The sequence below is a fragment of the Megalops cyprinoides genome, chromosome 19 (assembly GCF_013368585.1).
Source record: "Megalops cyprinoides isolate fMegCyp1 chromosome 19, fMegCyp1.pri, whole genome shotgun sequence".
Taxonomy (NCBI): domain Eukaryota; kingdom Metazoa; phylum Chordata; class Actinopteri; order Elopiformes; family Megalopidae; genus Megalops; species Megalops cyprinoides.
The window spans coordinates 16,480,833-16,507,648 of NC_050601.1; the positions used below are offsets into that span (position 1 = coordinate 16,480,833).

General features: G+C 43.1%; 2 protein-coding genes across 5 annotated transcripts; one reads left to right on the forward strand and one right to left on the reverse strand.

Moving 5' to 3' along the window:
• Window positions 1–2,212: 2,212 nt before the first annotated feature.
• Window positions 2,213–20,335, forward strand: LOC118794746 (mitogen-activated protein kinase kinase kinase 14-like). Of its 4 annotated transcripts, none has more exons than XM_036553005.1 (16): window positions 2,213–2,298; window positions 11,351–11,615; window positions 12,047–12,122; window positions 12,321–12,471; window positions 12,744–13,160; window positions 13,527–13,661; window positions 13,786–13,915; window positions 14,668–14,796; window positions 15,696–15,800; window positions 16,160–16,323; window positions 16,548–16,698; window positions 17,138–17,497; window positions 17,998–18,095; window positions 18,491–18,629; window positions 19,328–19,428; window positions 19,532–20,335. In XM_036553005.1, exons 2-16 carry the CDS (start codon window positions 11,369–11,371, stop codon window positions 19,703–19,705), a joined length of 2,577 nt encoding a protein of 858 aa, XP_036408898.1. In that variant the 5' UTR covers window positions 2,213–2,298; window positions 11,351–11,368; the 3' UTR covers window positions 19,706–20,335. The 4 variants fall into 4 exon arrangements, with proteins under 4 accessions (XP_036408898.1, XP_036408901.1, XP_036408900.1 ...); XM_036553008.1 differs by having other exon boundaries at window positions 15,696–15,788; XM_036553007.1 differs by having other exon boundaries at window positions 12,747–13,160.
• A 1,180-nt stretch (window positions 20,336–21,515) lies between these two features.
• Window positions 21,516–25,707, reverse strand: LOC118795177 (interferon-induced 35 kDa protein-like). The gene is made up of 9 exons (XM_036553568.1): window positions 25,675–25,707; window positions 25,501–25,584; window positions 25,201–25,356; window positions 24,638–24,754; window positions 23,244–23,388; window positions 22,842–22,948; window positions 22,422–22,602; window positions 21,982–22,091; window positions 21,516–21,734 (listed from the first exon to the last, which is right to left on the reverse strand). Exons 1-9 carry the CDS (start codon window positions 25,687–25,689, stop codon window positions 21,531–21,533), a joined length of 1,119 nt encoding a protein of 372 aa, XP_036409461.1. The 5' UTR covers window positions 25,690–25,707; the 3' UTR covers window positions 21,516–21,530.
• Window positions 25,708–26,816: the final 1,109 nt, after the last annotated feature.

Below are 26,816 nucleotides of genomic sequence, written 5' to 3' on the forward strand. Positions count from 1 at the left end.
CTGAAGATGGCAGTTCAGACACTCCCCATCATATCTGACTGAGCTTGAAAGGATCTGGCAGGTAGAATAGGAGAAACTATCCAAATCCAGGTACACAAAGCTTGTAGAGACTTACCCAAGAAGGACTGAAGCTGTGGTTGGTGCGAAATGTGCTTCTACAAAATACTGAATAAAGGGTCTGAATACTTGTGTAAATCAGAGATTCCAGTTTGATTTTTTTTAACAAATTTGAAGAAATTTGTAGATTTTTTTTTACTTTCACTATGGGTTGTTGTGTGTAGAATGAAGGCCAAAAGAATACATTTAATCCATTTTAGAGTGTCTAACACCACAGTTTACAAAAAGTGATGGGGTCTGAATACTTTCTGAAACTGCTGTAGCTTGAGTTTTACACTGACTATCCATTTATACAACTAGATATTTACTTAAGAAATTCAGGAAATGTATCTTGCTCAAACGTAAAGTTTCAGACCCCACCTACAAATTAACTGTTTTCTTCCACCTACTGATTCCTTCACTAGTCCTATGCATGATTTACTTTTACATCAGCTGTGTACATTCTTTAAGAACGCACAGTAAAGTCACATATTTCATTTTGCTCCAGTGCAAGTTCATTTTCCCATGAATGGTGCCAGAGAAGGTACAAAAGTAAGTCTGAGTATTTAGAAAATATGTTTGAAGATAATATGAATATTCTCTTTGAATGACTTTGGGATTAACTGAACCAAGATGACGTTTCATCAGAAGTATATCGTGAACACCACAATAAATCAAATGCATTGATAAAATTCTATAATCCAATATTTAGGATAAAATACAAACTCAGTTTGAACTGATGTATACAATGTATTCTCCTCACTGATACTAAGACTCTTTACTCACTCAAGAGTATTTGTCAATTTTTGAAACTATACATGCTGATTCATTATTTATTTCCATGTAATTTATTAAATAACAATCACATAGTAGAATTCCTTATATTTGCAAGTAGTCACATCAATGAGTAAATCACATGAATGAGTAAGGTAATGCTCTGCAGACTTTGAATAGTTTGATTCAAGTTCAAGGGTTTGAATACCAAAGGAAATTAAAAAAAAAAAACAAAAAAAACCTCAAAAGGTAAGAAGAGGTCCGGTTTAAGGAAAAAATGAGCTGGCCCTATGTGAAAGAGTAACATCAGAAGCATTGATAAGTATAACACCTCTTTAAATTTTATTGGCTCATTTCTATTCAAATGAAAGGCAGCTTTGGTTTTTTCATTCCAAACTGAAGAGGAATAGCTTTTGAGAGAGGCACTCATTTTCCTACCCTAAATGGAAATTTGGGGCAACCACCCGAAGTACCAAACTGAAATGAGAAATACATTGTACTGACACTACAGTTCATAAGACATACAATCTGTTGAGAAGATTGGCCCTCTTCCAGAACAGTGAGACAATACCCTACAGCTATAAAATTAGTATGTGAATTATAGAGTTAATGACTCTACTAGAATTTGATAAGTGTTTTTATATTATCTACAACTGCATATCACGTTTGGTACTACGGTCTGCATTTGTGCACTTTCCACAATTTGTACTCTCCCATTGATCAGATTGATCTACTGCAGGATGCCACTACTACTTGTACGATTAATAACCATAATAATCATTATAATAATCACCTAGTCATTGTTATTATTATTGTTGTTGCTGCTGCTGTTGTTATTACCGGTAGTAGCAGTATTGTTTCTGCTGTTGTTGTCATAGATCTGCGCCTGCGTTTATAGTAAGGGTCACTTATCCTTATGTCAAATGCTTAAATCTTGAAATATTGTAAATCTAAATTCTGAAATAATTCGTTTGTTTTATATTCTAACCTCACAATGAGTTACTTCACTTTCCGCGTGATACAGTTTATCAGATACCATAACATGTACATAAACGGGCTATGTTAAATAAATAATGTACTAGGGGTAATTTGTTTACTTTTAATATAAGAGGCTACCACACATAAGCATCAAACAACTCCACAAGAGAAAATGTTAGTGTCTTCCGATCCATCTCAGCCGTTAGTCCAGAGAAAAACTATGAATCCGTGATGCATTGTTTTCTCGATTTAACTGTCAAGCAAGACAGGAAAACTGTGGTGCAAAGCTGTACTTTCGGTTTTCGCGATGGCATCGACCTATCACGCGTCGCTGTGATGTAATCATCGATTTCAAACAAGACATTTTGTTAGGACAGTGCCTTGACCCTGGAGGGAGATTTCCCGTTTTACGGTAGACCGCGATCACTCTCACCAGGTTCTTAAGCGTCGGTAAGTACACTTAAACTGGCCACTACCTGATGCCCAGTCTAAAGAAACATCGTGCCGCAACTTTTTGCAGTAAGAATGTGTGACTGTACATTCTGAAATGGCGGAGGAAAAAGAGGAAGTACAGAGCCTAGAGCATTGCTTCCACCTTTCTTTCAAACCTGCGCGCTGTGTCTTTGTTTCATATATATACTCAGAGTATTAACAAGTAATAGACATTACAAAACCTGACGCAGAAATAAGTAATGGCGTGTCTATAGATTTATCATGTTTTCTAGATTTCTTTGAATGGAGATTATTTGATACACACTTTCTTTTGATCAATTAACTGTGACTATTGTTTGAGTGGAAGTAATTTGGGATTATTGATTACAGACTACACAAGAATAATCTCAATTGCTAGAATATCTGACCTTCATGGTTTTACAACAATGCCTGCTAACAGCATTCAGTTGAAGATGTTCCTATACTTGGCAACATGCAATATCATGAGAGAAGAAGCAGGTCGGGAGACAAATCTACCTAGTGCAGGGTGCGTGAACCCTGAGAAACTTCAAAGCGTGGTCTATTCCTGAGCTCTGCCCAGGTCTGTATAAAGCTTCAATGCAAACAAGTTATCTGTCAATTCTTTGTGTATCTGTCGGTAATGTGATTTTTTGCTCGTTCATAAATTGCTGCAGCGTAACGTCGCTGATTGTGCAGTCATCCGTAACTCCCCAACCCTAATCCCCGCTCAGCATGAACCTCGTTCTTTTCAGCAGTGCCCCTCTAAAGAACTCCCATTCTCATGTGGAATAAACAATTTCTTGGGCACCTTTCAGATTTGGCTATTTTGGAATCCAGTACCCCTTGCCTTAACCCAAAGTGCCTCTTGATGTGCCACACCCAGGTTTTGTGTTAACATTTGAATGAGTCCTACTTTTTTGGATTGCAGTTATCTTTCTGTTATCCATCCTCTTGACAGCGTTGTATTGTATTATCTATTCTTACTCTCTTGCCCTAGGCTTTTTGCAGACAGTTGTGTGTTGTTGCAATATTAGTTATGTTTTCTGATTGATTGACTGACATACTCACTTCCCTCCCCTCATTCTGCATTCAGAGGGTATATCAACTCATTTGCCTGGCTGCACAGTGGTTTTGTCGCTAGCTGCAGTTAGCATGAATGTGTACATTTTTTAACCATGCGGTGATACAGGTGAATGCAACTGAACGGTTGGGTCATTACAGACAAGGACGTGATGCCAAGTTGGGCTACAACATCTTATTAAAGACGCTGCGTACTTTTCTGAATTGTAGTCATGGAAAAGGGGTGTTAAATGTATTAAGTCTGTGCGATGGTCAGACTTCCATGGTCAGATGCAGTAACACTTGTGTGTGTACACAGGACCCAAATGTACAGGCTTACTGTTCAATCACATTCAAAAAGCAAAGTGAAACTTGCATTTAATGAAAATACATGATGACAAATACTGAGTAAATATCCAGATGTTGCTTTTTAGAGTTTCTGCTTTCTCTGGAATGCCAGTTACCGGGAGCAAGTTGCAGTATATAAGGCAACAGTGTATCCTATGAGTCACTTTAGAAAGTACATGCCTGGCGTAAGTACCTGGCCAACTTTGTATATGTCATTTTCAGTGTCACGCAAACTGATGATTGTTTCTGTTACTGCGTACAAGGCACGCACGTTTTTCATTTGGCCAATTAATTAATTAGCTGCTGTGGGTTGCCATCCATAACTTAAAAACTTCAAATATCACAAAACTGAACTTCACCCAAAAAGCATTTGACCAAAAAAATTGACTGTTAAAGGCTAGAGACGGCTGCAGAAACGAACCCAGCCTTGATAGTGATCATCTGTAGTAGACACGGTTGATATAGCTGTCTTTCAATTTTCACAGAAAGTTCTTGAGAAATGTGCCCTTTCTGTATGAGAATATGGGCTCCAGGTCTCAAGAAAGTCACAGTCGCATGGTTTCTGTTTTTCTCATTTATTTTTTAAGAAACATGTGTTCCTACTGTCTGTGGTCTTCACAGTACATATTTCCATGTGAAACACGACGGCCATTTTGATACTGTTCTGAAGAATTTCTCTGTCCTTAAAGTTATGAGTCACTTGCTTGTTTCTTTGTACATCATTAAGTTTCGCTCATGCAAAGTTGTATGGAAGCAATTATGTTGCTTTTCACTCGACGAAAAGAACACAAAATGTCGACTGTGTTGCCGATGAAGTTTATTAAAACAAAAGGACAGTGTATGTGTGGCAAAGCTGTGTACACTAAAGGAAAGAACCTGCTCTGATTTTGTTCAGATAGGACCAGTGTTCAGGGGGGCTCTTTGCAGTCAAAACAAGACAGGCTTAACAAAAGTCAGAATGGAACCCGATAGTATCTTCAAGTCAGTCTGAAAGTCTGGTAACAATAGCTTATGCTATGCCAGGGCAGACTGTTTTAAAAAGACTCATCAATGGAACTGCGTAGAAGGTGTCATAAATTCATCTAAGAACTGCATAGTAACCGGCTGTGAGGAGCCATTTTCTTGTAGGAAATGAGAAAAGGAAGTTCTTTATCAGACTTGCTCTGTTTGCCTGGTCTCTTGCAACCAGATGGCTGTAGTTTTGATCAAGGGAACAGTTCTTGAACCGTTGATCAAGCTATTTCACTATTTAAGATGCTAGTAGATAAATAAATAATGTGATTTACTACACAGCATGTGTTTTTTAAGCAGTGAGATATGGTGTAATTCTTTACAGAATTTGCGGTGGGCACACACCACTGGCAGCCTGCATCTCTGAAACGGTAAGGATGTTATGAGTTTCATGGGAACAGGATAGTGAGGTATTTGAAGATCAGCAGAAATCTGGTATAAACTGAGTTGATGAATCATTTTCAAAAGAGTAACCGCTAAGAAGGAAGTGAAAAAGGAGCTGAAAACCTACAGGGGGCCGTGCCATCCCAGTTTAAATGAGCTCCAAAGCTTTTGGAGAAGCCAACTGAGTTCTTTGTGGAGTGTGTTCTGTAGGTATATAAAATGAGAGAGGCAGTTCGGAGTATTTGTGCAGTGGGTGACATTTGTGCACACTATTTGAATATGAACGATAAATGATATCTGATAAACTGAAATGCAAACGTGTGAAAGCTAGATTGCTCACCACTGTGGTGCAGCCCGGTGTTTGGGTATGACAGAAACACATGACAGTATTTCCCTGAACCTACCAAGTTAGAAGTACAATTAGAGAAAGACTGAATTACTGACCTAGTCCATATCACAGATGCATTACATGGTGAATTAAGGGGACACAGTACCAGACACTTTTCGAATTGGAGAGGTTTGTATTTCTTGTAAATAACATAATTATATATCATGATTACTCTGATTTTAAGGATGATAATACAACTAGATTTGTGTGCATTTCCTGAAGAAAAGGCAATGTGTGATTGCCTGTTTGCATTATTGACCGTACACGTGAATTTGTGTGCGTTGCAGTTGCCGTCTCCTTCCCCCCTCCCTCTGTGTGTGGTCCTGCTGTAATGTGACACCAGCTATCTCTGATTGGCTCCGTTTATGATATGTAAATATCAAGATGCAAGCTCCCTTAGACAAAGGAATGTGTACACGTGACTTAGAGTAGTGGCTGAACTCTTTCGGCTCATAATTCAAAACTGTTCATCACAAAAACATGGTGAGAATCTGCACACGTTTTCCTCTATTTTGATGTATAATTTATGCCTGTAGAGCCAGAATTCACGAAGATACGGCAGTTTAAAAAAATATATTTTTCAAACGTGGAAGTCCTCCCACTGTTCACGCCTATACTTTTTAATGGGGGGTAAAATTAGAGCGTTTTTTTTTTTTTTTAAACGTCATGAACGGACAGGTTGATTTGGCGTTGGTTTGGTGTCTGTAGCACAAATGGTTTGGGCATGGTTAGAGTTAGAGAAAGAATAAATAATACTAATAAGGGACACCCTTCGGGCAACCACACTAACAACTGGACCTAGAGGGTGACATAGTGTTTAAAGCATTTTATCAGTTTATCTGTTTGGTAAATAATTTGATAAAAGTGAGCATTATCTAAAACAACATTCTTTGTGAAACTCATCAGTGCTGTTACGGTTTTCCGGCAGCAATTTGAACCAAGTGCTTCAACAGGAGCACTTTTTGTTTGCTATTTGATCCCGCTGACCCGTATAGTGACCTTAATGCCCTAAGCCCCCAAACAACACAGCAGTACAAAGAGGGGATTTGGTGCAGCCTTGAAGACTGCAACAATCAAAGATCAGTTGAACATATGCAGTCCTGTAAGCTCACAACATTCAAGTAAGAGCAGAGGGTCAACACGAGTGGGCAACAGTTCTGGGGCAAGATGTAGCCAGTTTGAGAATGAACTGGTTTCCCTTCTGCAACACACTCTCCGTGCCCCATAAATAAGTGTGTAAGAGAGGAGAGCGACTCACCCGGCCTTGCAGCAGGGAGGGAGGGAGGGGTGTGCTGGGAAGCAGATGGCTTTCCTGTAAGTCAGGGCCGGCCAATCAGAGATCCTCCACGCACGCAGCTCGAGCAGCCACAGAGCAGCAGCGGTGCAGAGCGAGGGTGCAGAGAGAGGGGAAGAGGGGCGTAGACAGAAGGAGCGTCACCGCTAAACTGCAGTTTAGAAAAGTCTCCTCGGGGAAGAACCAAGAGAGGTAACGTGCAAATTTACTGCCTCTGTTTGTTTGTATGGCACAGCTGCAAGGTGTCTGATCCCGGGCCGCGCCTGCCTGCGGAGAGCCATGTTGTTTTTGGGGAGGTGGTTTGCGTTTTGTGCAGCAGGAAGTTGCAGTCCGGGGTAGAAATGCAGCCATCAAGACACAAGGCAGGGCGAGCACAGGCAGTATGAAAAAGAGCATGAAGGGGGTGGGGGGGGAGAGCACAGTGCATTCAGCATTCCTTAGAAAGCCGGCTTCATTGTAAATGAAGATTAGTTCGCACACAGAATTGGTCCAGACAATGATGCTGCTTGGGGCGGTTCGGTTTGGGAGTTCATTTTGCACACTCCCCTGTGACACGCAGTGGGACTGCAGGTTCCATCTACAGTGTAAGGCTGGTACTTGTAAATGAAACTTGCGGTCCCACTGCTTGTCATAGGTGAGGGTGTGGAGGAACCTTATTCAGCTGCCACCACTCTTTGAACCCCGAGCCCTCACTCATGCCAGTGTGAGTGCCACTTTAATTACCCCATACCTCGTAGGAATACCAGCATTCTGGGCCGTTCAGTCCTCCTGTATTTAAGTAATTTAATTAAATTTAGTAATTGACCAGACTGGTGCTTTCCTCAGGCAGGCTATGCAATGTGTTATCACAGATAACAGTTCTTGAGCGACTGTGAGGTTGTTCTGAGCAGCGTGTCAAACTGCAGTAGGGGCGAGCTGCAGAAAATGTCCCAGTTGATAGGGGAAGGGGGTGGAGTTTTGCCAATTCTGGGTGAGGATTCCGGTGAACTTCTTGCTCACTAATATTTGTGTAGCATTACGGCAACGTTGCTAGGTGCATCAAACGTGAAGGGTCTGGAGACCCATGACGCTGACTTTGTCTCTTAAGGATGTAACACATATGAGCTGAGGAGTATTTAACAGGGGGCAGGTGCATTTTCCTACACAAGCCGTTGGCTCTGTTGAGCGACACACTGACCTCCAGCTTGGATCCCTCATCTCGCCCATGACCTTAAACCCAGAGACCCATGGCAGAGGCTAACTTGTAGACTTGTTGAAGGAACTTCATGGGGTGTGAAATATAACTTGCACATAACTTGTGCCTCATGTTTGTGCAGTTGCATGAATGTAGCCTAATTGCTTCTTGATTGAGTGAATGGATATGCTAGATAGGGATGTTTGAACAGTTTCCTAAATAGAATAATTCTATATTTGAGTGGATGGGAATTCAGGTATACATCTAGCTTATCTCCATGATCAATCTGGCATCATCTCTCAGTGTGATATTTTTATTTTTACACATATAGCTAATTGCATATATGACTCATATCTTATTTTAAGGCTTATTACTAATTTAATGTATTAGCACTATGTTCAATTTCTTATAACACAGCTAACACAATTTATTTGCTGTATTCCTCAATTAGTCACAGATCTAAGCAGATATGGCATATCATATATTTTCTAAACAATATACATTAAATTATAATGCTTTATTTATGTCTTATATAAGATATTAGTAATGTTGGAAATACACATAGTATTTTACAACAGTTAATTCGGGTTGTATTTTAAAAGATTTGGCTAACTGTAAGCGCGTTAGGTTCTGTATTAGGCTATAACTTCCATTATTACTGAAAACACTGGAATACGATTACATGATATTATACACACTTTTGTTAACAGGGAGTAATTTGTTGTGATGTTTCATACCACGCACATCATTATATTCATCACAGACATTCATTTTTGCATTCATACACCCATTCCACTTCCTGTCTTGGATTTTCCAAACAATTTTATCATTTGTACATTAATAAACATCACAGTACTCACATCACATATTGAGAGGCAAATATGATAAGTCCCAGATAAGCTAGTTTGGAAAAAGATACTGATATTGGATCAAATTATGTAAATCAAATTCACATGATATTTAGCTAGATGTGACAGCACATTTATGACGACGCCTATTTCTGGTTACCATGAGTTGTTTGATTTCGATAGCTAGCTAGCTGGAAAAGAGAAGACATCTGAAATACACTCTTTTAACACAACAGCGGGGGAAGAGCTTCCCATCGCTTCCCACAAACTCCTTTGATCATCCTTGAAACCTCATAACAGTGAATTTACAAAAAAAGGGAGTGGCAGAATGTAAATCCATGAGGAGCGTAATGATTTGCCCATGATTTTAGGCGCGTGCAGTAATAAAACAGACTCCCCGAGGTGCATTAATGCAGTTTTGAAAGTACACTTAAAGTGGATACTGAGTGGTTCACTAAATGTTATTCATAAATCATTGTAGCACTGAGATTGTCTTGACAATGCAAACACAATGGAGGCAGGACTTAGCCATACGCGTAGTTCCTTATGTTGTTTTTGGTCAGCTGGGGTGGTGATATGTTCATTCCATTTCACTCCCAGCTCACACAATGTAGCTTGCTCTCAGGAAAAAAAAAGCACAGAGCTGTCTGTGTGTTTGTTCACCATGGTTGCAGGTGTAGAAGAGTCCAGAGGTGTAGACACTGAGCTGGCTAAAAGCCTATCCTGTGAAGATGACATGAATTTTGGCAGAAGGCACGGAAGGAAGTGTACTCCCAGTGACCTGTAGATACACCCTAAGATTCCAGTCTCACAAGACTGATACTGTACCTTTACTGCCCAACACTTCCAATGCCACTGATCAACTACAGTACAGCACAGTATACTGCAGGTTATTTATTGTATTTCTCTGATTGTATTTGTTGCCAAACAGTCCTGATATGACACAGAGCCTAATATGGTTGTGAGAAAGTATAGCAATGAATGGACAAATTCTGTTATCTGTCAATTGCAAACTTAACCACTAAACAGACCTTTATTAGTCAGTAGAAGACCTGAAAATGATATATGCATAGTTCTTTAATAGTCAGTATGGCTGATGGTATCTGATAGAACTGCACTGGGTTGGCATTTAACAATAATATAGATATCTTTAATGTTCCAGTTGTAATACAATGCTGAAGATATCAACTATTCACCCCCTGTTGCTGAATATAATTTGACCTGACAAGGTCTATCTGCTTGAGGTATAGTGAAACAGTGGGTTTAAGCAGAAGCTAAAGAGATGAAAGGTGCAGGTGAATTAAGGTCAACCACAGATGCACTGATGCAACACACAGTAACACTGCAGCCCCAGTCATAGATAGAAGGCTCTGTCGGCACAGACCGAAAAGGAGGATAGTCAGCAGACTGAGCTAATAGCAATGCACTGCTGTATTTCTTTGCCATTGAAGACTATGCAGGATTGAATATGGCTATGGTTCAGGCTAGTGTCAGTCTTTAAGTATAAATACTTCTGATTTATTTTGCATGGCTTTATAGAATGTACAACGGAAATGAATACCCTGAACACCCGGCCCAACTCAGCATGGCGGAACAGTTGGTCCTGGGCGGAAACAGGCTCCTTTTCCGTGTCTGCACAAGAGCCAGATGCCGTTGTCAGGAAGGGCAGGAGGTACTTGGCATGGTGCTCCTGTATGAGCCAGCTAACATGACTTCGCGCCAGACTTTCCATTCAGACTGTGTTTTTCCAAAGCTGAACTTTATACCTTTCTCCTTCCCCAGTACAGTATCGCCTCTCTCTCACGCGTACATCCGCTGTGCAATTAAACGATTCACAACTGATAAGTGGTGAACGCGATCGCTGTGCAGTTCATGCCTGTCAGAACAGGCTGCAGTTGTGCTCCCTCGCAGCCAGGGCTGAGCGGGCTAGGTGGTGCGATCACATTTCTCTGTCAAACACCCCTACCACGGTCAGTGATTAAGTGTTTCAGCTTGAGGAGGTGCAAACAAAAGCCGGGTGAGTAAAATTTCAACAGCTCTTTGCTTGACTTTAATTGCATCCCAGCAGGTGCCAGGGGCACAGTATTCACAGGGAAATACAGTTGCCGCATGAGGATACTTTCGTTATTTCTAATTACCGCTGGCAAGACCGTGAAGCTCAGCGCAGGCACAAGTTCCACTTTACCTGTGAGGCAGCAGGTGTGCGGTTTGTGTTGGTTGATTGGAGCAGGTGTGTGCTCATGGAGGGCATCTAACCATCAAATATGGTGTTACCTGGAGACAAATGAAAATGATACTCACTGTTCAAAGAACTCCCAGCCAAGAGCACCATCAACTTATGTTGTTAAACAGACTGTGATTATCCCAGGTTCTGCACAAGGAATGGCTGCTCCACTGGTATATTTAAAAAAGCCAGCAATGAGGACTTGATCCAAAGAATTAGAATATGTACCCAAACATGTGTTTTGTAATGCTTCATGTATGGAAGAGTCTTACCGATGGGCGCCATTGGTTTCAGTTGGGTTCTCCATCTCTCTCCCCAGGGCTGCAAAGGAGGTGTGATGAACAAGGGCAGGCTTTTCAACTCTACCCATCCGTGGGTGGAGCCCCTCAAGGCAAAGGGATTGGTCCAGGGGTTCCCCTGCTCGGGGAAGGGCATGTGCGGCAAGGTGATCGGGGGCAAGGAGGACCCGCTGACCTACAAGATCCCGCCGCTGGTGAACAGGGCGCTGAAGCTGGGCACGGCCGAGGATGTGGCTTCCATGCAGGAGTTCTCAGAGAAGCTCACCTTCATCGCCCAGCCAGTGTGTAAGTCGGAGTGGGCCATTGCCAGGGGCGATCCAAAAACATAGGGGGAGGATGGGGGTAGAGAAGAAGAAGAGGGGGAGTTTAGATAACAGCTTAAATAGCTGATTTATCACAACGTGATGTAGATACAAATGTATTGGGAGGAGGGACTACTTTTCTGCATCAAAGTAAGTGCCATGTATTAAGAGGGATGCAAATATCTATCCAGGTATTGTGTGTGGGATATTAAAACCTGAAGTGGCTATTTATTCACCGCAATACATTGTTTCAAATACATGATGGATGCATTTATCCCAGTCCCATTTTGGTGTGTGTCTAGTATGCCAGGTTTACAAGAGAGGAACACGAGCAATTGGAAGATGTCATGCTGCTGCTGAAAGGGAGTATTTAGCTGTGACCATGCTAATATCTGTTGCTTCTGGGTTCTCCAGGTGAAGGAAAACAAGAATTCACCCCAACCTGTGCCGAACGCCCCTTCATCGGCTCCCCCAACTGCCTGAACTACAGGTCTGCTTGCTCGCCGCTACACTCTTATCATCAGACATGTGGTTGTGCCTCGCAGAGAGAATTTTATTTAATACTTGTCAATATGTAATGTTTCTCATGTTCTGCAATATTTGGCTACCGCACAAAGAGGCCCCAGGAGCATCTCTAGTGAGACTGAGGTGCAGTAATAGTGATCCACTCTGATGTCCTCCCATGCAGGACCTCTGTAGAACACAGCAATGTGGACTGCAGGGCAGCTCGCATGGAGAGCCGCACAGGTTCCCGGCTCTACCCCAGAGAAAGGCACAGGACTCCCTCCGGAGTCCCAGAGCAGGAGAGCAGCAGCTCACTTTGGCTGGTACACACTCAGGTAGGACTCTCCTTTCTTACCAATCTGAAATAATGGGATAAAAACAAAACATTATCTGGATTTTTGTCAGAAATCTAATAGCATTATCATGTAACTTGATAACTTGCTTGAACTGTATTTTTCATGTATTACTACTCTGGCTACTACTTCTACAACTGAAACTGAGTCTTTGATACGACTAATGGTGACACAGGCCTATGGGCTGGTGACAGTAACCAGTTTTAGCACATTTTCCCTCTCTTATGTGCTGTTGCTGTGTCCCCCCCCACCAGAAGGAGGCACCTGAATGCTTCAGCGCAAGCAGAGGTTACAGTGGCTGCCACAGCACGGGGGTGCAGGAAACGGAGCGGCCTGGCTCGACATTGATGGACCTGTCCCAGCCCTCTTACGCCCAGGAGCCAGCCCACAGCCCGTCGCCCTCCAGCACCACACACCCATGGGGCTCCCCAGGCCTCGGGGCCCTCTCAAACATCTGCTTGTACAGCCAGGAGAGCAGGTCAGACCCCCACCTCAGCGGTGTGTACACCTGCAGCCTCGCCCTGTGCGGTCTGAAGGGCAGCGTCTGCCAGGAGGACCGGGCCTTCGCTGGGCCCTTCTTCAAAGCAGTAAAGAAGGAGGAGAGGGCGAAGGAGGAGGATCAGCCTGGGGACGCGGATGTCAATGAGGGCATCCTCTTCCACCCCGAAGAGGTGAGGGACAACCGCTGACCCCTCCTTCTTTCTGTTTGGATTTCCCCTCTGTTCTTATTGGTGTTGTCGTACCGCCTTTCCTGGTGCTCTCCTGGAATTCTACAGGGAGGGGTGCAGCAGCTTATCAAGTCCTTACATGTGCCAGTTAAAATAGGCATCACTTTCTGTGTCACTGACTTTCTCAGAATTTTGTCTGAGCAATGTTTATCTCGTGGCCAAGAATGATATTCATCTTTCAGATTCTAAGTTGCACCCATGTCCATCTGTGGAAGTATCTTATTGGGCACCTCCCTGCAACTCTACAATGCTACTTTCAGCTCTGTATTGTACGCCTGTGAATTTCTGCTCTGTGTCTCACCCTTTCAGAAACTGCAGCCCAATGACTATGAGTACAAGGAGGGGCGAGATTACGCCATCCTCCACCACATCCAGAACGGCACCTATGGGGAAGTGTACAGTGTACAGGACAAACGGACCAAATTTACGTGTGCTGCCAAGAAGGTAATGGGCAACCTAGTACGCCCGGCAGCCGCAACACACGTTGTAGAGCTGTGGAGATCCCTCGGGTTTGTGCAACACACAACCTGCTTGAAATGTGGCATCCTGTTCCCCTCCCTCAACACAGATCCCCCTGAAGCATTTCAGCAGTGAGGAAGTGGGCTCGTGGAGCGCCCTCAACTCTCCTCGCATTCTGGAACTCTTCGGGGCGGTCCGGGAGGGCCCGCACGTCATCCTCTTCATGGATCTCAAGTCAGGTGAGCAACCCAACCCCCTGTCTCTGCCACTGACCCCGGTAGCCGTTATGAGAATAGGTCACAAAGGCCCAGCGTTCCATCGTTACAAGGTGGCCCCAAACTCATGCCCTGTTTGTATGATTAATTTATACACATTTTAATACACATTTTTCCCCAAGGTAAGTGATAGCTGTGAACTGAAAAAAATGAGCGATAGTGAAGCTGAATTTTATGCGTGGAAGAGGTGTTTCATATCAATCAGTTGCTGGAGACTATGAAGAACAAATTTAAAAAAGAACCAAAATGATTATTTACAGGCTACTGATCAAGCACAGAGCCATGGGAGAAATGATTACTTGGTTCAAACAAAAGGGAAGCATTCAGGCATTATGTATTTGTTGAATAGTAAAGTCCCACAAACTTAATGGTCAACAATTCAGACATTGCTTATGATTATTTCTTCGTATTTCATGAAATTCTGATGGAGCGTGACTTTTGGGCCACCTTGTAGAGCAGGATGATCTCATCTGGTGATGCAAATCCCTGGTCCCCGAGGACCAGCTGTCCTTCTCTGTCCATGTACAGGAGAACAAAACTAACAGCATTCCAAGTTAGTCATTCCCCACACCCCTGTGGTTTGCCCCGAACACGATATGCACATCTGGTTGCTTTGGACCTGCGCTTGCTGACCCTCACGACGGGTTATGAGGGTTGATGTCATTGTGATGTCGGTCCACGCCCGGGGGCCTCATGTCGCTCCTTTCCGTTGAAAGGTTCTGTGGGACAGCTGCTGAGAGAGAGGGGCCGCCTGCCGGAGGACCTTGCCCTCCACTACCACTGCCAGGTCCTGGAGGCGCTAGAGCACCTGCAGAAGAGATCCGTCCTACACCTGGACATAAAGGGTAAACCACAGGGGACACATGCGTCGTGCTTTAAACTGCCAAAAACAGTCTCACGATAAGATCACCCTCCCCTTACTGTAACTCTAACCATTTGTCTTAGAGAGGTATAATTTGTTTACACACTAGCACAGAGAAAAGTGTATGAAATTACACACACACACATACACACACACACACACTCAGACACGCTTTATTTCGTGAGAAGCATGTTCATAAAGTCGTATTACATTAATCATATCCTATGCAGTTCATAATATTTGTAGAACTGTTTAGAAAACTGTTTTACTTGACCCCAGTTCTTGGAAAGAAAAACAAATTCTCAATCTCATGAACAGAATGTGAGCAAAGTTGTGACTCACTGCTTATCGCTTGTTATCGCTTCAGAGCAACCATTTTCTTATTGTAGGTAACAGTTGCTACAAATTTCCTTTTTGGTCTCTGCCTCCTGTAAAGCCAACCAGTGTTGAGAGTTGAGCTGGGAATTTCCAACATCATGACTCATGACTGTGTCAAGACAAAAAAAAAAAATAAAAAGTGCTGAAAAGCTTTGGCCTAGAGCGGTGAAAGTTACTCAGTGCCTCATACATGAGCGCCACCTGCTGTCATAAATTCAGTACTGCATATTTGCGTATCTACATTGCTTACAGTAGTATGATCAGCAGCAGTGAGGCTCTAGCACTGGAGGTTGTAAGTAGTCACACTGCACACAATATCAGAAATCAAGAATGTCTTTCTACATCCAATGATTCTGTATCCAACCAAATGCAATAGGATTGTACAGAACATTTTATAGTTGTCAAGGGAGTCATTGTGGCACACACAAAACATGGAACATGTTATGATGTAGTGCAGTCTGTACAATGTACAGTATCCAATACAGTATTTCTGTCTACCTGCAGCGGACAATGTATTGCTGTCTGAGGATGGGAAGGACACCTTTCTGTCCGACTTTGGACACTCAGAGCGTCTGGATCCAGGCAGAGACAGCACCAGTGTGTATCCAGGTACAGCAGAACTGCACAGACCTGAAGTGCTGCACTCAAAGAAATCCTCAGCTATTCAAGAAACATTTGAATGTGTACTCAGAAATGTAAAAAAAACATACTGAAAATGGCACCCAGGTAGCTACACTATATCCAAATAGTCAGTACCTTGTTTCCAGCAAAAAAACAAAAACCCTTCTTTGACACGACTGTGCTGTTGTCATATTTAAAGTACAAACTTGTTGCAGAAACATTTGTGTGAATGTGATTCATTAAGTTAACCGGTTATAGCACAATGTATGGAAACCCTTTTCTTGAGAACATTAAGTAAGATGAATCAGCCTTGCTTGACTTCCTTTGTGTGTGTGTGTGTGTTGCAGGGGAAGGGTTCCAGGGCACGGAGACCCACATGGCACCAGAGGTGGTGAAAGGAGAGCCCCGTAGCACCAAAGCAGATGTGTGGAGCAGCTGCTGCATGTTACTACATATGCTCAATGGTTGCCACCCCTGGACCCGCTATTACACCTACCCACTGTGCCTCAAGGTGATATGCAGTTGCATGATGGGACCTGTAGTCTTAACATCAGGATTAATTGAGTAAATGAGTATAGGCATAGAATTATCTGTTCTTGTATTACAGTGGTACAACCTTTTATATTTATTTGCCATAAAGTAATCCAGACATCACACGGTGTGGATAAAATTTATAGTTCCAGTTGTGGCTGTAATCATAGTCAAGTGTTGTTTAATTTTTTTCTGTTGCCACAGATTGCAACTGAGCCCCCACCTCTCAGGGAGATCCCACCTGACTGCAGGCCCCACACAGCTGATGTCATCAAGGCGGGGCTACAAAAGGATCCAATCAAAAGAGCCTCAGCCACAGAGCTAAAGGAGAAGACGATTACGGCTTTGAAAGAAGGTGAGAGTAGGTGGTAGCACTTCAGCTGTCAATAGCAGTACTAAATACTTTGCAGCAGAGTTATCATGTTACAACAGTGTTGCTGCATAACAGTGATGGATAAATTACTTCAGCTTGAAACAAGAATACCAGATTCTATTATTAATGTGAGCTATACATATACATACAGACTATACAATGCTGATGGTTCATCCACTCCCCATGTGTCATGTTGTTAAAATGGTGAACCATAGTATTGTTTTGATTTGCACAATACCCACATCTTGCAACAATGCAAAATGCAACAGGTGCACGAAGGAGACAAGTTCGACAGATACTTTCCCCAATGAAGGGGAGGGTCTGAGCACCAATGTACCTACAGCTGATGTTGCATGAATACACGCCTGTTGACCCTGCAGTCAGATATTTTCTGAACCACTATGGTCATATAATCCTGCAGTTGGAGGACTCACCAGCCCGGTCAAAGGAGCCTATCAGGAGCCAGCAAAAGCTGAGCCAATGGAGAGCTATGGCATGCACTCCAGGGCCCTGCCCTCTCCGCCAGCCCCACTCCGCCCAGCCCCTCCTCCTACAGATGAAAACACAAGGAGCCAGGGAGAGTTTGGGAGGCAGTGGGTGGGGCCCGGGAGTGAGCACTCCCAACTGGGAGAAGCTAAGGCTAAGGCTAAGGCTGAGGAGATTGATGCAGACTGCCTGCCCTCATTTCCTGTGCCATCACTGTCACCTGGGACTCCCAACTCCAGACACCAAGCTGGCATCACCCGCTCAGTGTGGGAAGAGGAGGAGAAGCTGGAGAGAGGTGAGGCTGCATTTTGCACTCAGGGGGGGTGTGGGTTCAGCTGCATGTGGGTGCACTCTTGTTGTGTGCCTGAACCAGGGACTTAACCTCCTAACCCAACCTAAATTGCACTTTAAAGTAAGGAGCACCTATGGGGTTACGAAATGTGCAATGTGGAAAATATGAGCGGAACATTGTTTGAGGAAATTAAATGGCTTGACTGAGTACTGCATTTGAATGGGACCTGTAGGCATCTGGTCCAGAACAATTATGTGTACCGTAAGGGAACGGGGCTTACACTACACCAACAGTATCCTTTCCAGGTCCTTTAGCCATGTCCTTCGACCTGCAGCTCATTTAACGCTGGAACAACGGGTGTTCGATCATCAGTTCCAATTAGGCAGTTAACCCAAGCTGTAACAAAGACCGGAAATCTATGCACGGCTCTCAGAGAGGGCTGCCGTGGTCTAGTATCAGAAGGTTCAGTAGTGAAGTGTGCTCTGGCCTGGCTCTTTCCTCAGAGTTCTACCTGAGCAGCCTGTCCCATTTGCATTCCCCGGAGCTCCTGCTGTCCTGCCTGAGCAGTGATGGTCATTTCCAGAGGGACCCTCAGGACAAGGTGCGTCCACATCGCTACCACCATACCATTACATTATTGGCATTTAGCAGACGCTCTTATCCAGAGCGAGTTACATAGGTTACATTTTTTACATATTATCCATTTATACAGCTGGATATTTACTGAGGCAATTCTGGGTTAAGAACCTTGCCCAATGGTACAGCAGCAGTGCCCCAGCAGGGAATCGAACCAGCAACCTTTCAGTTATGAGCTCTGCTCATTACCACTATGTTACACTGCTGCCGCTGACCAGACCATCCTGTGCACAACCTTTGCCATTGGTTCCACTATGCTGTTCAATAACACAAAAGCATTTTGAAGACAATACGCGTGAATATCCTCTAAAACATCCAGGAACTACTCATGTGACGCCTCTTTCTCTTCCCCTCTCGCAGGACTCTGGCCACTGGTCTGTCAGCCACAGCGGTGACCTCAGCTCAGGGTTCTTCTCCTACAGCAGCCAGGCGGATGCACACAGCTTCAGTCTGGACTGGCTGGGCCCCACCCACTTGCCACCGCCCAACTGCTTCAAAGGTAAGCCATATTCTGCAACCAATGAGGCTAAAGGGGACGAGCAGAGAGCAGAAAGCCTTCAACTAACTGTAACACTGCTGCAGCATCAACATTGCACCACAAAACTCAATGGCATTCAGAGGCCCTTTCCAACATAAAACAAATTTTGTGGCTGAAACTAAAATAAACAGATGTTTCTCAGTTAATCAACCTACAAAAAGGCCTACATTTACATTTACATTTATTCATTTGGCAGGTGCTTTTATCAAAAGTGACTTACAAGTGAGGCAGTGTAGAACACAAGCGAAAAGCCATATACGGAGCCCTCCAAGTATCGTTAAATGCCAAGGGTCTCCGTATGTTTGTTTATTATTAATCTGCCTTAGTGTGCTGGAGATGTTAAAGCCTGCAGTGTTTCATTTGAATGGGATGGCAGTGTAGCACAGTGGTAAGGAGGCGGACTCATAACCTAAAGGTTGCTTGTTCAGTTCCCTGCTCTGCCACTGCTGCTGTACCCTTGGGCAAGGTATTTAACCCAGAATTGCGTCAGTAAATATCCAGCTGTATAAATGGATAACATGTAAAAACCATAACCTATGTAAGTTGCTCTGGGTAAGAGTGTCTGCTAAATAACAATAATGTAATGTAACTGCACTTGAACAACCAGCGTAGACTTTCAGCAGGGGCCCATCCTGACCTCTTCCTTCCCTTTGGTTCAGGGGTGGATGTGTACATCCAGGACTTTGACGGCCAGTGTCTGCGAATCCGGGAGGCCCCTGGAGTGAAGGTGGGGCACATCGCCACGGGGATTAGCAATCAGGTGAGTGTGCCGGCTGGGTGCTCACTCAGTCACTCGCTCAGTGGAGCAGGGCAGCAGCGCTGACATCGTCTCACTTTGTTCCGTGCTCTGTGTGCGCGCGCAGATCTCGGAGAGCTCCTTCAGCTTGGAGACGGAGGACGGCCGGCCGCTCTCCCACGACGAAGAGGTGTTGGACTCCGGGCTCCGGCTCCGATGCTCCCCAACGCCCAAGGGCAGCCGCGCTTGGATGTGGAGGGTCAGGGAGGGCATGCTAGAGATGCGGGAGCCTGCTGTTTAGTCGTCCATTCATCTGTCCGTACAGGGCCATTAGCTACCCTCTTCCTCTCCCCCTTCCCCTTTTCTTAACCACAGGTGCCCTTCTGGGCTCTTCCATGATTGGTTTTATAACATTGCACCAATGTTATGCCAACCATGTGTCTCAGCTGGTTCCCTGTGTGTTGACACCACTGCCACAGCCCCGGGGGGGGAGATTCTGCTTTTAAAGGCATAACTCAAGACAGCCCAAGAGAGCCAGAGCACTTATTGATGAGACTTGTGCCCAGGTTCAATCTAACCACAGTGCGCATTGGCATGAATGTTACATGAAATTAAGCTAGTGTTACACACCCAAGAAAGCCTTTACATTTTGTTACAGTTTACTTATACAGCATCTGTTACGCACTGTATTTCCACAGCTGCTTACCTATCTTGTGAAAGTAACAAAGCAGTAACACTTGCTTAACTTCAACCCAATCTTAACCACTTTGTGGTTAGACTGAATCTGGACCTCAGTCTGTTGAAAGTCACAAAACTGTTTCTGTGTGTCAGAATGAATGCTTGAGAGGCTGGTGAGAGGATACTCTGGTGCCGTGTTTTGGGGTGCAGGTTCTCCTCATGTCTCACTGCAGCAGAATGGAGCCACCTTCTCACCAAAAAAATCCCTCCAAGAGGTTTATTGCAAGAAATAAATGTTATACTTTAAAGTTGACTGTGTCTTCTGTATGCGCCAACTTTGGCTGTTATTGTTGCTACTGTTTTTTGTCTTCCTGTATTCATTCCTGTCACAACCCATAACAGCTCAGACATATTGAGCATGTTTGACGTATTTTTTAGTGATAATTTACAGGTACTTTGCATGACACTCAAGACCACAGCATTCTTTACACCTCAGTACTTTTCAGGAATTTACCTTCATTCATCTCACATTTGGAATGCTTATATCAGACATAGATTGTACATGTGGATTCTTTAAGGATTCTTTAATCATAAATTTGAAATACCCCTACTCTTAGGTCAAGCTCTGCAAAACACTGATGCTCAAATCAATGTTTATGGATATTCTAGTCAGTGACCATGGCTGTAGCAGGTTTATTGCTTGTGAGGAAGTATGTCATAGATAGCAAATAAAGGCCACTGATATTAGCTTTCTAAACAGTTAATAAACCTTTTTATTTTAGGTAACTATTTACCTCATAATGGAAATTTAACAAGCTCTGTGCAAACATTTCATTTAGGGTACATTATACCATAACTGTACAAACTAAAAGTCTGTCAGACTTGTCAGGCAGATAATGCAAGTTGAATAGTGAAAGAGATGGTAAAAAATATATTTTCACAAACGTGTATACGTAAACACAAACTCAAAAACAAATGCAACAGTAGACAGAAAAATAAAAATGAACAAAAATACTAATGGCACACATGCACACATTGAAACTTTGCAGATCAGTATATTGCACATAGTTTATAAGAACATGTACTGTTAATATGAAATTCATTACTTATTCTGGTGTTTTGTTTTTTTTAATTAGGAATGTCAATCTAGAAAAGGCATCTCTAAATGTTCACTTTATATCACAAAGCGTTAAAAAATCGCATTAAAAAAATTAAAATAGATCATTTTTAACGGTATGTCCATACATTCGGTGTCATTTGCATTTCTTGCTTGCCAAGGTAAGTGACAAACACCCTTATTTGTTTAATCGGACATCATAAACTACAGGTTTCACAAAAATTCATGTTTTGCATAGAATGATACTCAAATGGTACAAACTGGCTCACCATATCCTCCTCACTAAAGAGTAGTGGGTAAAGGGGTTACATGTGGAAGTGTGTGCAGCGGTTCACTGGCGCTCACTGGTCTGGACCTCCTCAAAGACTGCCAGCGTGTGGTGTCCCAGTGGGTTGTAGGCGATGGCTTCCACCTCACCTCCGCCATTGCGGACCTTCTGGAAGTGGATCTCCAGGTGGTCCTGTAATTCATCATGCTCCATAATGGCGGGGATCCCCGTCAGCAGCACAGTGCGTGGGGACACGGACATCCGCATCTGAGGAGGGAACCGCGAGAAAGCGTGAAGGCACGAGGACAGACCATGATCAGGCAAGAACAATAAAATGGGATATAACACATGACCAGGAACACACACTAAGCAGCCCGTACAGAGGAATTCCCCAAAAAAATTTACATCTATCCAAAGGCATAAAACACTCAAATCCTGAGGTCTGACAGGCTTATTTGATTTCACATCATAGAAATTTTGTAAGGCTGGGGTTGACTTCTTCCACAATCCATACCTGTAGGTCCGTGATCTCTGCGTTCAGGAATGGAGTTACCCTCACCCGATGTTTCTTCCCACCTCCCACATCCACCTCATGGTACTGCTTGTCTGTCAAGCCTTCCGCAACTGAAAAGAGAAAGAGGATACATTGGGCCGTGTCCACCTAACTTTGTTGTTTTCCTTGAAAGAAGTCTAAGGTGGTTCTATTATAAAATAAGACCCTGGGGGGAGATTTTGTTGTAGAAACAAATCCTTATAAACATTTCCTGCGAGGGCCATTGACTTGCCATGTGCTTGGTACATTCAGCTAATAGATACTTTGGAGTTCACTTCCCAATACTTGACAATCCTTTCCCGAAGACGTAAAATTCACGCAAAATTATACTTTTAAGTTAAACTTGATATTTTAACAAAATGAACATGTGCTCTGGTGCGCTCCAACAGGCTCAAACTCACGAGTGTCCTCCACGAAGGTGATAACCACATTGTCATCCAGCATGCTGGTGTCTTCCACCTCACCGCCACAGTTCCGTCGCTTGGAGAAATGGATCTCCAGCTTGTCCAGGACACGGCTCATATCCACCTCCTTTGGCACATTGGAAATCAGGATGCGCTTCGGACACACACAAGTGTCCACCTGGTCATGTAAAAGATGAAAGTGAGTGTGCATGTACACACATTTGTCATATGTGAACACACATGTTTGTCATGGCCAAACCGACCTACATCACAATGTATGATACACAATCTCAACTAGGTTCAAGGCAAGATTTTCTTGTCAAAATTCCATTGACCTGACGGAATTCTGCTTGGAGTTGCTTCAGAATCCATGAACATTAATGGCAGCCTTGTGTAATAATAGAGATTACAGCTTACCTCTATTTGGCCGGGCATCAGGATATGAACAGGCTGGGCCTCAAGTTTGATGTTGCATTCCCCAAGGTGGACCTCATGGTGCTTCCTGCTCAAGACCCTCTGGGCCGCTGCGGAGGAAAGTCCAGAACATACAGGTCCATTACTTTGTCCATATAAAACCTTTGTCCATATATGGACTATCATTTCTGAACAGAAACAGCACTCATTTGAAAAAATTACAAACCCACTAGAAAGACAATCGATATGTTTCTTGGCAATAGATTATAGACTGGTTAAGTCTGGTATATTTTAAAGACATATCAAGATGTGTGCCAATGTCTTTTTTAGAAGCACTATTTTACAGTATGCCTTTTTTAGTTTGTGCGGTAATGCTTCTGTTGAAACCCTCTGTCAAAGTCTCACCAGCTTCCTCCTCAAAGGTTATCAGTGCTGTTCCTCCCTCCATGGGGTACACAATCCGGGATTTCATTTTAAACCTGCTGGCCCCAGTTTCTTCACTTACAGCTCCAGTGAATACCACCTTCTTCTCAGGTACTGCAGTAAACACCTGTAATAGCCAGAACACAGCAGTATTAGGATGCAGCATGCAGAGGTGCACATGTCTAAAGAAGCTTGTCCTTGTGCTGCTCTTGAAACCATTGCTCTCACAAACACTACTCACAAAAAGTTAGGGATATTTGGCTTTCGGGTAAAATTTCAGGATGAACCTAAAATGCACTATAACCTTTACAGGTGAACTTAATTTGACCTTCTCTAAACTTTTGAATGCACATGTCCAACTGTTCAATGTTTCAGTACTTTTTGCACAACTTGCTGTTCTCTAACAAGGAGCTGAGCTAGGTCATAAGCCACATCAATTATGCTTGCCAAAAACATTGTTCAAAAGTCAATATATTTTGTTTAAAATACATAAAAATGCTGTAAAATACAGCATTCACACATGCATCTCTTCTGACATATTTACCAGCCATACACTGTAGATGTCTCAAAACTGCTGGTGAAAGAAGCAGGTCCCTCTTCAATTCTGGCCAAGTCCAATAACATAAAAGCTATTCTTGGCCATTTCAACTAATATTTGCTATATTTCACAATCATTGCCTCTATATGTATTCTTGCTCAGCCTTTACAATTTACATCTTGCAGTTACCTGCGACCGTTATCCTCAATATTAATGCCGAACAACAATCTCAAAATACGACTGGCTAGTCTATGGTCAATAAATGTGTTGAACTAACAAGGCATCTTGTTTTACGCACATGCATGGGCAAATACGTGCCCACATTCTGTACATCTCAGCCTGCATCTACACAGCTGTTGGTAAATCTGACAGATTATGATTTCTGTGTATAATAAAAGATGGACCCGATTTGTAAGTGAAGAGAGGAGTTTGACTTTACAGTCAGATGTCATCATCATGAGACAGAGTTCCCATGTGCAAATGGCAATACAGTTGTGCTCTCTCCTATACAGTTAGAGGGAATTTCTCTTGGGGCGTGAGACAATAGCCACTGCTCTTACTGCCACCCTGGGACCAGCAGCACCATCGTTCAGCTAAACACCTCTGTCCTTTACCAGAATACAATCACACACAGGTGTCATCTCCACTGGCAAAACATCAGGAAGTCAGAAATGTAACATGTGGGTTCTAAGACCAAATGTTGTGTTTCTCCCACATAGTATAATTCAGTCTAATTAAAGCGACAGAACTAGGCCTGGAAGTGTGCACTCCTCTTGTGTCATTGCAGCTGAACAGTGAAGTATGCGCTGCCATTTAGCCATGTGCAGAGTGGGTCTACCTCAGCCCGCTGCCGCATTTCGTGGGTCTGTTGGTCCAAGAGACGCAGCTCCTCCTGTGTCCTCAGTATCTCTGCCTTCAGTCTGCCTTCCTCCTCCTGCAGGGCTGCTATCTTCATCTGCTCAAACAAGAGAACCAAGACACGAGTCAGCCCTGCCTGGCTCGTGACTAGGCATTCACTGAGACTCTCCTGCTACCTGCTTAAAACAAAGCACAATATCCAAGTTAAAATAACTTGGGTCTTGGTATGACAAGTAATAGTTTTACTTGACACAATGCCTACATTTAAATAATATGATGATTGGCCATGGTAAACAGCAGCAAACAAACAAAGATCAATGAATCTCATATATCACTGCAAATAAAATAATATGAAATAATCTCCCATCTTGAAATAACATATGACCATTGTGCCTCTATCCTTCAACCTCTCACCTCCCAAACTCTCCTTTAGGAGTTTCCTTTGTGTCGAAACAAAGACCTCAGACAACATTCTGCTGTTAACAGTTTGGACGTCATTGCCATTTCCACAGATTCCAGGAAATTTGCATGTAGGCACTGTACCTTTTCGTGATTCAGATCGGTTTGGTTCTGCTCTTCCTCCTCCAGCATCCTCCTCAATTTGAGAGAGCGTTTTTGGTACTCCTCGGCCATGTGCAGCCGCTGGTCTCTGGCTTTGGCCAGCTCCCTCTGGTCCTCCACCAACATGTCATAGGTCACCTGCAGACCCACAGTCAGTGAGCACACAGGTTTCTGTATGTTCTTACCCCAGTGTTCATTTCCCAGGACGAATTCCCAGCAGAATTCTGAATTCTGCTCAATAACCCAGGCTTAAGTTAAGTGGCACATACATTCTGCACACACCTTGCACTTTTCAGTCTCCTTTCTGATCATTTCCAGTGGAGAACACTGTGACTCCTGGCCATCCTCAGTCACCAGAGAAAAGTCCTGCCAGGCAGTTGTACAGGTAAGACAGATAAACTCTAATGTTAATGTATATGTGTTTGTAAAGAGACGACATAACGTTTATTTTTTTACCTCATTAGAAGACATCTTTGGGGTCGGACGGAGCCAATCTGTAAAATGAAAGTTTAAGTCCCTTTTAAGATAGAGCAGCGGGCTACAAAGCGAGCATCTGAAACTGGGTTAAGCAAGCGACTGCGACTCCAGCGCTGTCATCCGGTTTTTTGTTTGCTTTTATCGCAAGGAAGAGGTAACGATCTATAATAACAGTTACGATTTCCAATAAATGTACACATTAAAGTAAAACTGAACTTAAGTCACATTAAGGTAACACTGTTCTTCCTCAAGCGTTATGACTTTCTTTAATCACTGTTGCGTGGTTCAGTATCCTATCTTCACTCGCTGTCCAAAACACAAATTTTCATCAGTGGTGTAACATATTGCAGAGACAGGACGTTGAAGATATATTTTACAAGATCAATCTGAAAACACGTTCATTTTCCAAATGTTAACACAACCGACGAAAGACTGCAGTCAATGAAAAACATTTAGCAATTTCCCTTCATAACGTTGGTACCTAAAGCTATGTTAACCCCAGTTTAACTGGCCTATTAATTGCAATTTTATATTTCTAAATGTTTTCGTATAAAGACAAAATACTGATAACACTTAGGATTTAAATCAAACAGAATAAATAAAAGGTAATGTTGCGTTTGCTTACCCGACTGATGCAACTGCCAAATGCTTTCAGTTTCTTTTCGAAGTTGCCAGGGCGGGTTTTTCTATTGTTACTGTGACCGTGACATGTTGATGAGTGGTACTTTCCCTGCTGACCTCTAAACATGCAAGGCATGCTGATTATCATATAGTTGTAGTCTAATCCTGTCTTTATTTTGTTGAGATACGATCATTTTAATGGCTTATTTTAGTTTTATTCTAACATAAATATCAACCTCTTGTGTTGCACCACCTGACTAGCGCACACATTTTTTTTAACCAAGGGCTGTGTTGTTAGCCAGTTCTCAGGATGTTTAGGAAACCACATCAGATCTACCAGTGCCAGTCAGATATCGTGCACCACAGTGTAAAGCCCAGATCAATCATTGTTGAACCCCTATGTAACCATATTCATTTTTTGCAGCAAGTCAATAACAATATTGCATTCTGAATGACATTACAGGTACAGGAAAAATTTAAGTTAACACTGAGCCTTCTGC